At 46.6% G+C, this 13,384-nt stretch overlaps 2 protein-coding genes and 1 long non-coding RNA gene across 4 annotated transcripts; 2 read left to right on the forward strand and 1 right to left on the reverse strand.

The window, feature by feature from the left end:
• The first annotated feature begins 56 nt into the window (after nt 1-56).
• LOC101164577 (cytochrome c oxidase subunit 7A2, mitochondrial) lies at nt 57-2,505 on the forward strand. The gene is made up of 4 exons (XM_004075170.3): nt 57-291; nt 1,804-1,890; nt 1,999-2,083; nt 2,329-2,505. The coding sequence occupies exons 1-4, from the start codon at nt 277-279 to the stop codon at nt 2,385-2,387; spliced, it is 246 nt and encodes an 81-aa protein (XP_004075218.1). The 5' UTR covers nt 57-276; the 3' UTR covers nt 2,388-2,505.
• A 2,059-nt stretch (nt 2,506-4,564) lies between these two features.
• On the reverse strand, nt 4,565-9,121 carry LOC101164827 (calcineurin B homologous protein 2). Of its 2 annotated transcripts, XM_004075171.3 has the most exons (8): nt 9,027-9,121; nt 8,683-8,838; nt 6,935-7,007; nt 5,564-5,644; nt 5,342-5,466; nt 5,210-5,271; nt 4,906-5,028; nt 4,565-4,831 (listed from the first exon to the last, which is right to left on the reverse strand). In XM_004075171.3, the coding sequence occupies exons 1-8, from the start codon at nt 9,115-9,117 to the stop codon at nt 4,778-4,780; spliced, it is 765 nt and encodes a 254-aa protein (XP_004075219.3). In that variant the 5' UTR covers nt 9,118-9,121; the 3' UTR covers nt 4,565-4,777. The 2 variants fall into 2 exon arrangements, with proteins under 2 accessions (XP_004075219.3, XP_011480460.1); XM_011482158.3 differs by lacking the exons at nt 8,683-8,838; nt 9,027-9,121 and adding an exon at nt 7,084-7,280.
• On the forward strand, nt 8,833-13,004 carry LOC110016170. The gene is made up of 3 exons (XR_002291458.1): nt 8,833-8,961; nt 9,540-10,801; nt 12,781-13,004. It is a non-coding gene; the product is annotated as an uncharacterized LOC110016170 (long non-coding RNA).
• Nucleotides 13,005-13,384: the final 380 nt, after the last annotated feature.

The raw sequence follows: 13,384 nt of genomic DNA on the forward strand, positions 1-13,384 counted from the left end.
TGGACTGTGTCTTTACAGGCACACATTGAACTGTGACCTGTTCTCCCACAAACATTAACTCTGCAGTAAACCAAACATTCAACCTGGGAATGTCAGAAGTCCTCAGAGGTTCTGCAGTTTCCTGCAGAAATCCGATGCAGCGGTTGTTTCCGCGGCAGGACTCCTGCGGCGGTTTGGACTCTGAGGCAGATCGTAGTTTGGCTGCGGTTCAACGCCCTGACGTGTCTGCGTGTGACTCCGTGTCCTTGTGAGGCGAGGCGAGCCGTGCAGAGCGTCATGAACCGGGTCCTGGTGAGTACAGCTGTCATTTTTCTGTTCTGGTCTGAGCGGCAGACGGTGACCCCGGGTCAGAGGCAGGACGCATTCCTGCAGACACACACCAGATCTGCGCAGACACGCACGCAGACGCACGGCAGCCAGAAGTCTGCCTGATGTTTGCTTGAGTCCAAATGAAGCTCAGCTTTCAACAGTCTTTCTCTGAAATGTTCAGTCTTATATAAAAATGTTTAACGATGTTTAGAACGTGGGATTTTAAATGTGAGGGTGTCAAGAATCTATTTTTAAGACGACAAATATAAGTTTGGAAAAGGGAAGGAACGTTGGAAAACCATCCTGAAGAAGGCGGAGCTTCACCTGCTGGCAGACGAGAACCTCTTCACAGCAAATGATGGTCTGTAGGAACCGAATGGTCAGACGGAAAAGAAACAAGTCTTCAGCTGCAAAGCACGGTGGTGGGAGGCCTCGGTGTGGGCTGAATGTTTTCAGAGCTGAAGACAGTAATGATGAGACCGAAGCGTCTTTGCTGTAACTCTGATCTCACTGATGGAGACGCAGAGTTTAGTTTCACCAGGTTTCTCAGAAGGTTGTAGATTTTGATCCTCATTTTGCTCCAAAAACCTCCGATTCTCTCTTTGTGGTCTGCAGACAAACACGTTTCGTCAGTTTGTCTGGTAATAATCTCAGTCATGAACACTTTGAGACGACTTGGAGGTAAAAATCGTCTTTCCTTCTTTCACAAAGACATCAAGAAGTCTTTGAAACGCCTCTAAGCTGTTTTTTCAATCGTTCACAGGTGAAAACTTTGAGTTTGAATCACCTGATTTCTTCTCCACTTCTGTTTGTCGTGACTTTGCTGCGTAAACAAAGGAGTGCAGCGATCCAATCAGAAGCCGTGCGCTTTGAGCTGGCCCCGCCCCCCATGCAGTCACATGAGTCTGGAGTTTGTGTTTCACTGTTTGACGGATAGCAAACAGCCGACAGACCCAGGACCACATCTGGCTCCTCATTGGTCACAGCTCTCACGCTCGCACGAGGCGATTGGCTGCTGGGGCAGCCTGCCCCGCCCCCAGGAACTGGCTGTGACCTTGTGACGGGTTCAGGTGTCATGCTGCTTTTTAAAGACGCCGCTGATCAGGAGGAAGGGACTCAGCAGACGTGAGCAGCCGAGTCGTCGACATTTCTGACTGTTGACAGCAAAGCGGGACAGTCTGGGTTGCTGGGGGGACTTGGACGCTTCAAGTTTGAACCCGGGACGTTTGTTTGAGTCAGACGTTGTTCTTTATGTCTGCACGAAAGGAAAACCCAGAACTGCAGCGTGAGAAACACAGAAACCTGATTCTGAAACAGAAAACGGGTCAGAAAGCAAACCCAGTTTCACACAATCACAGAGTTAAAAGAGCTCAAAGTAACAGAAATGAGAAAACAAAAGCCTCCAGATCAGAAACCCACCTGACACGGAGCGGCAGGAACTAGACCAGAGCCGCTTTGCCTTTTATCTGAGCAGAGTTCTGCTCTGCGTTTCAGAAAGTTCCAGTTCTGCTGCACCGAGCCTTCAGCAGCTCGGCCCGGCGCCTGAGGAACAAAGTTCCAGAGGCCCAGAAACTCTTCCAGGTAGGAAAGGACGTCTTCGTCTTTGACCAGGAACAGAAACCTTCAGACGTGAGTCTTCCTCAGAGTCATGGCCTCAGTTCTGAGCGGACTCTGGTGTTCTGGTTCCAGGAGGACAACGGGCTGCCGGTCCACATCAAAGGAGGAACCAGCGATGTCCTGTTGTACCGAGCGACCATGACGCTGACCATCGCAGGTGAGCACACACCTGCAGACGGACAGGAACCGGAGTTTCCCAAAGTCCTGCTGCCGATCATGAGAGGAAACCAAAGTTCTGCAGGAGACTGGGATGGTGGATATCCGTGTGTTTGTCCACCGAACTGGGAGCAGCCGGACCTGAGATGGCCCAGTTGAACGTCTGCAGACCTGCTGATGCCGGGTCTGACAGAACCCGGGCCTGCAGACGCTGACAGACGTGTGTTTGTGTGTTTGTGTGAACAGGAAGCTGCTACTCGCTGTACTGGCTGCTGGTGGCGTCGATGCCTCAGAGGAAGCCCTGAAGATCAGGAAACCATGTTTGCCGTGTCTGCTGGTTCTGGATCTCATCACCTTCTGTTCTCGCAGCAGAACGTAGGTGTTTCTGTCCAAAATGGTACAAATTAAACGTTTTCCTCCCCAGTTTCTGTTCTCTTGTGGTCAGAGACGCCGTTTTAGTGGAAACTTTCGTTTCTGGTTTTCTGCTGCTTTAAAAAGGAACATTTAGAATTCTGCCCCGGTGCTGGTTCCTCACAGGGAATACACAAAGTACTGCGTACTTTCTGATAGTAACTGCGTCACACATGAACTGCTTCACGGTTCCTAAACGCAGTCTATGTATGGAAAACCGTGCGTAGTGTCAGCACACATCAAATCAATCCGTTTCCAGATTTTATTGACATAACAGACAGAAAGAAGGAAAAGGGCTTAATGTGAAGACCGGAATCCTCTAAACCTTCTGGATTCTTGCTGACGGATGTTTTCCAGCTGTCTCTGCTGCTGTAGACCTGGATCAGGTGTCAGTCAGAATGTGGACTCACCTGAGTCTGTGAATCGTAAAGGAAGGGGGGGGGGGGGGACCTGCCATGGAGTCAAATTCTTGGATGTGTGGATTGATTGAATCCAGAAAAGGGTCCAGACTGCAGACTGCAGATGTTCTTCAGCTGCTTGGCGCCTCACACCTGATAAAAACACACAAGAGCGCCACCTTGTGGCTCCACACAGACACTGCGCCTGAAAAGGAGCTGCTCGATTCAAACTGAAGTCAAATCTGTTGGATTCAGACTGGAGAAGGAGGAGGAACGAAATGTTCCTGCTGCACATGAAGGTCCGGCTGAACTATCTGCAGCAGATGATGTTCTGATAGTCGATGCCTGCAGGTCATCAAACTTCATCACTGCTGTGTTATCAAACAGAGGACAATGACAGAGCAGGGGTGTCAGACTCATTTTCACTGAGGGCCACATCAGCATAGTGGCTGTCCTCAAAGGGCCAGATAGAACTTAACCCTTGTTCTATCCTAGGCACTTTAACGTTGGGAGTGGGGTCATCTAGACCCACTAGACAGAGCTCTGAACCTTTTTTCTTCAATGATTTGTGAACCTCACTGCTGTCCATGGATTACATGAAATCTTTCCACCTTTATCCACCTTTGTCATGGTAGGGAGAACACCTCAATGGAAGGGGGGTCATCTAAGATAGCACAAGGGTTAAACATGTAACTAAATGTAATGAAAAATAAATGTAACTACTCCTTAATGTTAAATAACTCATTATTTGTTTATTATAACTTTTTAAAGTGACAATTCCAGTTGCGTAGAAAACACGTTTGCTTGTTACTCTATCATAAATCCTTTTACATTTAATTCTGGCAGGTTAGGTTATATGGACAGTGTTTAAGTCATAATGTATACGTAGTTCTCCAATCCGATATTTCAAGTCAGCTTCCCTCTAGATATGAATAAATACACAACAATTTTTATTTTAAGAAATTAAAAACTTTTATGCTCTCGCGGGCCGCATAAAATTAGTTAAAATCTAAGTGATATGAGCGTTTTGTGACGATTATTTATGAGTCCACTGTCTTCTGAAGGTAAAAATGTTGATGGTTTATTAAAAAAATACGGGTAACCCTTGTGCTATCTTAGATGACCCCCCCCTTCCATTGACGTGTCCCCCCCACCATGACAAAGGTGGATAAAGGTGGAAAGATTTCATGTAATCCATGGACACCAGTGAAGATCACAAACCATTGAAGAACAAAGGTTCAGAGCACTGTCTAGTGGGTCTAGATGACCCAACTCCCAATGGTAAAGTGCTTAGGATAGAACAAGGGTTAAATACATGTTTTGGGCAAAAATTGTTCCAACCGCAATGCATTGTGGTCTATATTCACCGATTTAGTTAACATCAATGCACACTAGTTTTTTGCAGCGACTTCTCGGAAATTTCTAGGGCTCTAGATTTTGGAACAGTAGATTCGGACAGTACTGCAAAATGGCAAACGCCCTATATAGGGCCCTATATAGAGCCCTATATAGGGCCCTATATAGGGCTCTATATAGTAAGTAGGGAATGAATTGGGACACAATCTCACGCTCCACGCTGCCCTGACACAGGCGTGAGGTCGTTCAAGAACGACCCCTTCATTCCGTGACAGAATTCTTTTACAGCACTGCCACAACACCACAGTCACAGTCACTTTGGTCTTGTCTTCTACATTTATTGGAGTTCCATCCAGACACTTTAGAAGGGCTGTCAGATGAATGCCAATGGCTCCAGGCCTGTGGATCACTTGACTGGGTTGATCTACAAAAACCCTCTTCCTCAGCATTCACACTTCCAGCACTTCATAATTTCTCGGTTTCGCCTCTTCAGCAAACCGAAGACGAAAACTCTTCGGGTCCTTTCGTCGTCATTTCAGGAAGCGGATGTTCATCTTGTGCTCCATGTCCACTTTCTCCAGTGACTGCGGAGAAACCAAACATGACAGAAGTTTGTTTTTTCAGCAGGTTTCAAACCCTGCGGTTCCTTTTTCTTCACCTTCTTGAACTCGTCAAAGGAGATGGCGCCGTCGCCGTCGATGTCGGCCTCCTGGACGGCTCGCTCGGCGATGCTCCGCAGCTGCTCCTCCGTCACCTGCAGGCCCAGCATGGCTCGCAGCACCTGCACACACGTCTGCTGGTTTTTCCTGTTCTGCATGAAAAGCCGTACGTCTGCTCTCTATGCAGACGATGCACCGAGATTCTTCAGTCACGCTCTGGGACATTTCAAGCTCTCCGCCTTTCAGACGGGTTTTCCAACACAGTGGAGACGTTTTTTTTTTAGGATTATTGGGGAATCGAACCTGCAGAAGCTCCTCTCTGGAGATCTTCCCGTCTCTGTCCTGATCGTAGAGCTCGAAGGCAACTGAAGAGACGTTTCAGACTCAGTCATGTGGTTGAAATTCAGCAGACATTCACGAGAAAAGCAGACCAACATTTGAGTTTCCCTGTCCTGCTGTTGGCTTGTTCCGGCTGGGCTCGGTCTCTGGAGCGGTTCTTCCCGATTGGACGGAAATGAGCCAGAATCCGGACAAAGGAGGGAAAGTCCAGCCTCTCTTTTCTGCATGCAGGAAGGAAGGAAGGAGCAACGGTTAACAAGGGTCTAGTCCAGTCTAGACTCTGGTAATCCAGATTAAGACGGACTTCGTGATAGTTACTCTGGAGGAAAGAAAGCTGCAATGATTCGGCCTCCGATGGGATTCTCAGTCAGTTCCCGAATTTCTTCAAAGTCTTCAGGCCTAAAAACAACAAAAAAAGACGGGAAGAGGTTTAACCAGACTGAAGGTCAAGGGGTCAAATGATAAGAATCGGGAACCGCCTTCGTTTTCTCTGGGTGACCTGGACAAGTTTATCATCTGATCTTAAAGATCGGAATCATTTCAAGTCTCGTCCGGATGATTCTGTCTTCGTTTAGCCTCATCAGGGAGTCTGGTGGGTTTTCCTGCAGAAAATGAGGAAACGGCACAGAAACCCAGCTGCTGGAAACAAAGACGAAGGATGAGGATGACAATGATGAAGAGGAGGAGGGAGTAAAGCAAGAGAAAATACTTTAAAAACCTTTTTTAAGTGTTGCTGAACAAATTGAATTTGGAGGAGTGTTTAGCAGAAAACGTGGAGGACGGCCTTCAGATGGCTGACGTCTGGGAGAGCCGCCTGCTTTGGAGCTTCATCCACAATGCTTCGAAACGCCCACAAAATCTCCAGGAACACCCAGGAAAGCTAAGGAATACTCAGGAAGGAACATCTAGTAAGGTTTGGGAACACTTGGGAACTTTCAGAAACGCTCAGGAACTCCCAGGAATCCTCAGGGATGCTCAGAAAAGCCAAGTAAAGCACAGGAATGCATAAGAATGCTCCGGAACGTTTTGGACCACTTAGGAATGCCTAGGGATGCACAGGAACATTTAAGAACACCCAGGAAAATCTAGGAAGGCTCAAAATTGCTCTGTAATGCCAAGAAGCGCTCAGGAACATCCGGGAGCACTTGGGAACACCTAGGAATGCTCAGGAAAGGGAATATCCCCAAGATCACTCAGGACCCTAGAACTCTCCGGAATGTCTAGGAATGCTTAGGAACACTTAGAAATGCCCAGTAATGTGGAGGAACACCCAGGAATGCTTAGGAACCTTCAGGGAACGGCCAAAAATGCCCAGGATAGAACGCATGGGTAGATTTGGAACACCCCGGAATGCTCTGGATTACCAAGGAATGCCTGGAAGCACCTATGAACCCTTGGGATCCCGGCCCAGGAACGGCCGGAAATGATTAGAGATGACCAGGAACGCACAAGAATGCTCAGCAGAGGTGGTTTTTGAAGAGCCGTCATCGTTTGCCTGAGTCTCTTTTGTTAGGAAAGGAAATCTGCTGAGTTGGAAGTTCTTGAAAACTCTTTGGGAACAAAAACTTTCCAGATTTTGAGCTATGAAACAGGATTTCTGCTCTGGAAAAACCTTCACAGCAGATTCAGGGCAAATTTCACACACCCAGCTGAGACACGACGACTTTAAATATGCGGGCGGCGCCCTACCTGAGGTGTCCTCGGCCGTCTTTGTCCAGAAAGTCAAACCTCTCATGGAGCCGCAGGAGATGAGCTGCAGAAACTGGAACAAAAAACGTGGAGGCAGACCCGTCAGTGCAGCCGGAGTTCGATTTTTACAAAAAATGACACAAACTAACTGTGAAGCATGGAGGTGGAAGGCTGATAATGAGGGGTTTGACACGGACGCTCCGACGCTCGTTTCCCCTTCGTGAAGCAGAGCGGTTCGGCACAATGTTTCGGGGCGTGTGTCAACCAGCGAAGGCGACCAGCGCAGTTTCATACACATAAATCCCGAACAACGTTTCCCGACCAGTTCCAGAATCCCCGTCAGTTCACCTCACCATGGCTCCTGGTAAAAACCGTCCTGTGGCCTGGGATCGGTTCACCTTGGTTTCTCCTGATAAGGTGACACACTATCAACCTTATCTATAAAGGGGGCGGTTTTATAAATATTTGATGGCGAGGAAACATGTTACTATACAGATATCTTGATGATTATCTCCGTGGCGTTCGTGTCCAAAGGTCATTACTTTGAGACATGAGCCTTTATTTTCTTCATGTGATGAATGTTTAACAGGAAAGCACTTCTCTCAGGAATCCTCACACGTTGTGCTGTTTTACGATCATTTCCACACTGAAATGCTACATGGAGCTCAGTTGAAGCCGATGATAAACGTCCAGCCGCCACCAGATGCCTCTGTTCTGTGTGGTTTCCAAACTCCGAATGGTTGTTTCGTTTTTCCGGTACACTTTCATGGACCCAGCATCGGGGGGCTTATGCCCCCATCCCTACTGATAAAGTGGCTTTGCTTGCAGCTACAGAAAACTGCTTTGTTTGTTTGGTAAAGGTTTGGCGTCTTAACCCTTGTGCTATCTTAGATGACGCCACACTAACATTGACGTGTTCTCCCTACATGACAAAGGTGGATAAAGGTTTTGCGTCTTAAAGTGGAGAAATGATTAAAAAAAACCTTTTCTTTGCTCATTTGTAAACATATGAAGTGATGAACTGGTCTTTGTCAGGTCAGAACTCGGGTCCGGACTCAGATGCAGCGTTTAGAGCTTTTAATCTCAGGTTAAGGCTTTTTTCCATGACCATGGTCAAGCTGGGAATTGAACCTGTGACGGTCTTTCTCCAATCACAGCCAACTTTGTGTTGAACCCTCCTTTGTTCTGGGTCAAACTGATATTTTTAAAACAAAACAAAAGCTATTTTTCTTTTCTCCTGCCTGGTTTATGTGTTTGAGCAGCAAATGAAAAGAGTTCAGTTTCTCCATCAGTGATTCAAACCAACATCAGTTCTGCTCCTCAGAAACGCTCAACATGATATGAATTATCACATCGGCTCATTCATCTCAATCATCTCTTGTTTTTTTCTTGTGGATTCGGTTTCTCTTTCTACTGAAGGAAACTGAAGAGCATGAAATCAACCCTGAATGTAAACAGTTTGTTTTCGGCAGAGGCGGAGCTTTTATCTGCTGCTGCAGCTTCTCTTTCTGTCAGGACGCCCTGAAAGGACGCTGAAGATAACCATGAGCACAGCGGGTTCATGGAGACGGACCGCTTCCCATCATGGCTCAGAACTTGGGTTCTTTAGTCGAGTCTGACCCGTCTGGACCGTCTGAGCGGCTCATCCTCAGAACCTGCTCTGTCTGTCTACCGTGTGTTCTGCTGGACCCGGCAGCAGCTCTCTGACCCCATCAGTTCAGGCTTCAGAACCGAGCGTTTGGACTCACAGCCCGTTTCCTCCATGAGCTGCTGGCCGTCTGGGATGTGTTTCAGGCTGGAGCTGCCGGAGCCCATCCTGCCGCCGCCGCCGCCTCTGAGGTTGTCTTCTCCTGCTCTGACGGACAGAGGGGGCAGCGGCTGACCAGCAGGGGGCGGCGGTGAGTCTGAGGGGACAGGAAGCTGTTTTATCTGAAAGTCTGACTTCACCATTTCAGAAAAGAAACCATCCTGAGCAAGTCCAGAAAGACGGCAGGAGGAAGATCCAACACCGTCTCCATGACAACCAGGTAGAGAAAGTCTTTTGGTAGACGTGAAACGTTTTGAACATTTATTTGTCAAATCATAAAGTTACCCTGACGGCTTCTTTGTGCTGTCACTTGGAGAAGATCACGTGACTTTGATGCCCCCCCCCCACTTCCTCTCTGCTTCATCTGGACTGACATGCAGCTCTGTGGGGTGGGAGGAGGGGGGGCGGAAGGCAGCAGTACTGTTCACACACGCTAGATGAAGCTGTTTCCACAAAAACGGGCCGACGGTGGTCCAGTCTGTGGAGGATCTTCTGACAAACAGACTGTGATGTCATGACCAGTTTAAAAATAACTTTATTTGTATCTGTTAAAGAAACAAAAAGAACCATAAATTCACCTTGTGGAAAAGAATGAGGTGAGCTGTTATAATTCAAACAACTCAAACAAACAGTCTCTTCAGTTCAAACAACTCTTCATGAAAATATGTTTAAAAACACCTTTTTTTTTATAATGGTCACTATGTTCTTTAATAATTTTAGTCTGTAGATTTACTTTTGTCTGTCGGCGTCCAGAGGAAAAGCTGTAACTTTAATAAATGAATATCTGGCTCCAACCAGGCCTCACAATGGATCCAAACGATGACGAACAGACGAAGAACAGGACGGTTCTGAAGAAGAAAACGGAGCCCTTCATCTCCTCACATGATTGACAGATCTCTGCCTCTTCAGAGCGACCGTGTCTTCCGCCGCTCCAAGGTCCGCTCAGGTTCTGCTCAGGTGAGCCTTCACTCCTCCCAGAACCAGGACCATAAGAAGAAACCGGGTCTGGACCAATGGGTGCACAGAAGTCTTCTGCTCATCAGTCACCATTCCAGGTCTTTAAGCATAAATTCCCAGCAGAAACATGAATCAACGCTTTGAAGACGACGTCATGATCATCCATTTCTGATGCAGACCCACGTCAAAGAGGTTTCTCTATATGTGGGGAAGAACCGGTGGGTTCTGGCCGCAGTCCGGGTTTGGATCTCCACAGTGAGTCAGCAGAACCTCTCTGGATGTTTCCTCAGGAGGGGACGGACGCTCCTGCTGCTTTATGGCATCCTAGACTCTGACCTAAAGGCCACGTTCTTCACCAGTGACTCACAGAGAGGGTCAGCCGTCAGCGGTTGGTCTTTGCAAGCAAACACGCACATGCAGGCACGTGCACATGCACGTGCACACGCACACATGCAGCCAAGTTGGCAGGATTTCAGAGATCTCTTGTTCTTTGGTAACACTTACAGTCAACCTATCAGCCGTTCAACTCAGGAAACAACTTTCAGCTTCAAGCATTTGTGTCAAAAAGCCCAACAGAACCACAGGCTCCGCCCACATAACCTTCTGTTTTCTGATGAGAAAATCCTCAAACGGTGATGTTTCTTTTTGGGTCCAGTTTGTGCTGTTTGCTGTTTATATCAGTGAAAACTCCCTGACCCTCGGTGACCCCAGGGCACCCCGGGACTCTTTCAGATTCTCCTCTTCAATCACAGAAATGGTTCATAAATGGGATTTTTGCAGCTCTTTTGGTTTTTGGCTGTTTAAACTGACATAAATTGACTTTTGTTACAGCTTTTTTAGTGACTTACTTTAATTTTATTGCTTTTTCTCACATAATTAAAGGTTTCTACGGCTCCTGTAGGAAAACAAAAGTGACAAACAAACTCAACGTGGTTTAATGATTGGCACCACGCTGGTTCAAAAAGACGCGTGGTGACCCGGCGCTTGGTTTCTGGGAAGCCACGCCTCTTCTGCTCTCTCCACCTGTGCTGCCTGTGGGTTTTCCATCCCTGGAAATGAAACCACAGGTGTGTGGTGACATGTGACAGGAGGGCGGAGCACAGGTAACACATCTACAGATAGGTTTTGATTTACAATATTTCAAAAGTCTGAACAAAAACAAACAGCACAACAACTGATGGAAATGTGACAAACATCAAAAGGAAAGGTTTAAAAGAAGCTTCACTGCTTTAAAGCCAAACCCTCAGAATTTCCTGACAGTTTGCATCGATGCTGATAAGTTCTCTGCTGTCAATCAAAGTCTGAAGAACTTTTCTGTCGTCTGCTACGAGTGATGAGATCCACAGAATAGATGAACCAGCAACAAGCATCAGGTAGTTCAAGGGGGCGGGACATTATGCGAAGCATCAGAGGCCCGCCCCCTTGGTTTGACTCAATGCAGGTTTTACAAATTAAGATTATGTTGACACCAGTGAGGTTAATGGCTGGTGAGGCACATCAGTCAGATTTACAAACATATGAACCATACTGAGTAACTTATTCACCATTTGATTGACAACAGTTAACGTGTTTTGTTTAAAATATCATTTCAACGTGTTTTTTTCATATACAAACTGCAGCATAGAAAAAAGCACAAACGTTATTATCATCTTACCTTTACTTGTAAATAAAGTCCATACGCCGCTCCTTCTGAAGAAAATGACTTGCCGCTTGCTATCACTTATTCATAATCTCAGGGCTCACCGGCGCCCCCTAACATGAGGCACGAGAACTGCTGGCCTCACCCAGCGGCTTTTTTGCCGGCGTTTAGCGCTCAGCACAAGAAACACGTCCCTCACATACAGTTATTTATAAAAACAAACACTGTACATCATATACATCTGCTAAATTATGTAAACTCAGCTGATATAGTACAAGTGATTGAACCGACACACAGAGAGACAGCAGTACCGTCTGACTGCATAGGTATTGCGCAATCCAAGGTGATGCTCAGCAGGCTGGTGCCTCATCGCACGTCACTTAGTATCTGAACGGCAAATGCGGAAATTCAGCGATTTTGAAAAGAAAAAACACCCAAAAATGGTAAATTTAAATGGAAAATGACTGCAAAGCACACATTACTGATTAAATATAATAATTGAATTTATTTTTTCTCTTTTCTTCCCATAATGACAGGTGAGGCACAGCCTCACCTGCCTCTCCTGACTGCACGTCACTGGTTGACACCCCCATCAAAGAACTTTAGTTTCTTAAATTAACCTGTGACTTCGTACGTCCAATCAATGTAAGCGTTCCTAAAAAACAAAGCTGCAGCCGAAGCCCCTCCCCCTCCAGGTGATGTACAGGTGAACTAACGGATCAGAGATCGGGGCCTTCGGCCTGCCGGGCCGAACCGTTGAAACCCAAAGCCTTCAGCACGTTTGTGTTTGCAGGGGTCCAGGAGGAAGAGGACCCCAAACCGAAAGCTTCCCTTTGTAAACTGAACACACACAACACAGGAGGCGGGGCAGGGAGGAGATTGATTGACAGGGTCAACAGCCAATCAGGATGCAGAATTTAAAAACAAAAAGTATGCAGAAGGACACACAGAAAACCCAGGAAACCATGAGAGAGTGAAAAATACTTTAGACCTGTTCACACTGATGATCCAAACTGAACCGTGCTAGACCTGTTCCATTAAAACTGCTCCCTGCAGCCTCACCTGTGTGTGTGTGTGTGTGTGTGCGTGTGTGTGCGTGTGTGTGTGTGTGTGGGGGGGGTATTTGACTGGCAAAGAAGACAGAAATCCAGCAACCCAATCATTCCTACTTTCTGTCAAAGGTACTCTGGTACGGAACGGATGGCCTGGTGTCACCAGACGCCTACGGGAACAGAACGTTTGGAAGTATTTACCTCAAACTGATGAAACTACGACGGTTTTCTAAAAAAAATCCTATCAGAGATGAACTTTACTCTCTAGAAAAGCCTGAAAAGCCTGAACTCAGAACTCAACCCCTCTGGTCCAGAAACATTTGTCCCGTTCAACCTGCTGTCATGAAAGCATCTGAGGAATGTGGTTACATAACTGTGCCATTGTTTCCAGAGTGTAACTAGAGGTGACACCAGGAGAGAGGTGCAGGACTGCCGGAACGTCCTGCTGAGTCCAGACCCGGAATGACCAGAACTTCCACATCCATCGTCCTGCATCCATTAATGTTTGCGTTGGAGACCTCAGGCATTTTAGTGTGTTTAGCGATTATGATCAAAGCCTCCATACCTCATGTAGTTTTATGTCTAAAACTAATAAATACATATTTAAAAAACTTACATAGTTTTTGTCGTAGTTATTCTTTATGTCAGATTATCGTTTGCTGTATTTTAGCGTCAATTCAGGTAGACATTCGGCATAAACTAAGACACTGCCTAGTTTTTTTCCAGCTCTGAAGTTCAGGACGTCTGAAGCTCCGCCTGTTTCAGCAGCAGGTTCAGCTGCTGCTGTTGGTTGGTTGTCGGTCTGACAGATTTGTCATATTGGGAAACTTGATCACTTCCAGTAAAAACTTTGAAATGTGTAAAAAAAATTCCCGTCAAACAAACATCTTCAACTCCTTTGATGATGGTTTAGTTTCGTAATTAGAATCACGATTTTTAGTGTAAAAAACTTGTTTGGTTCAGATAAATGTTCACTTCTATGCAGACGACACGCT

The sequence above is a fragment of the Oryzias latipes genome, chromosome 13 (assembly GCF_002234675.1).
Source record: "Oryzias latipes chromosome 13, ASM223467v1".
Lineage (NCBI taxonomy): Eukaryota > Metazoa > Chordata > Actinopteri > Beloniformes > Adrianichthyidae > Oryzias > Oryzias latipes.

Coding starts and splice junctions, on each gene's coding strand:
- LOC101164827 (XM_004075171.3), bottom strand. CDS start 9,117: ATGTCAGTCCAGATGAAGCAGAGAGGAAGTGGGGGGGGGGCATCAAAG. Junction 5,467..5,563: donor GCAGCTTTCTTTCCTCCAGA/GTAACTATCACG, acceptor TCCTGCATGCAG/AAAAGAGAGGCTGGACTTTC. Junction 5,029..5,209: donor CCAGAGAGGAGCTTCTGCAG/GTTCGATTCCCC, acceptor ACGTGTGTGCAG/GTGCTGCGAGCCATGCTGGG.
- LOC101164577 (XM_004075170.3), top strand. Junction 1,891..1,998: donor AGGCCCAGAAACTCTTCCAG/GTAGGAAAGGAC, acceptor TTCTGGTTCCAG/GAGGACAACGGGCTGCCGGT. Junction 2,084..2,328: donor CATGACGCTGACCATCGCAG/GTGAGCACACAC, acceptor TTGTGTGAACAG/GAAGCTGCTACTCGCTGTAC.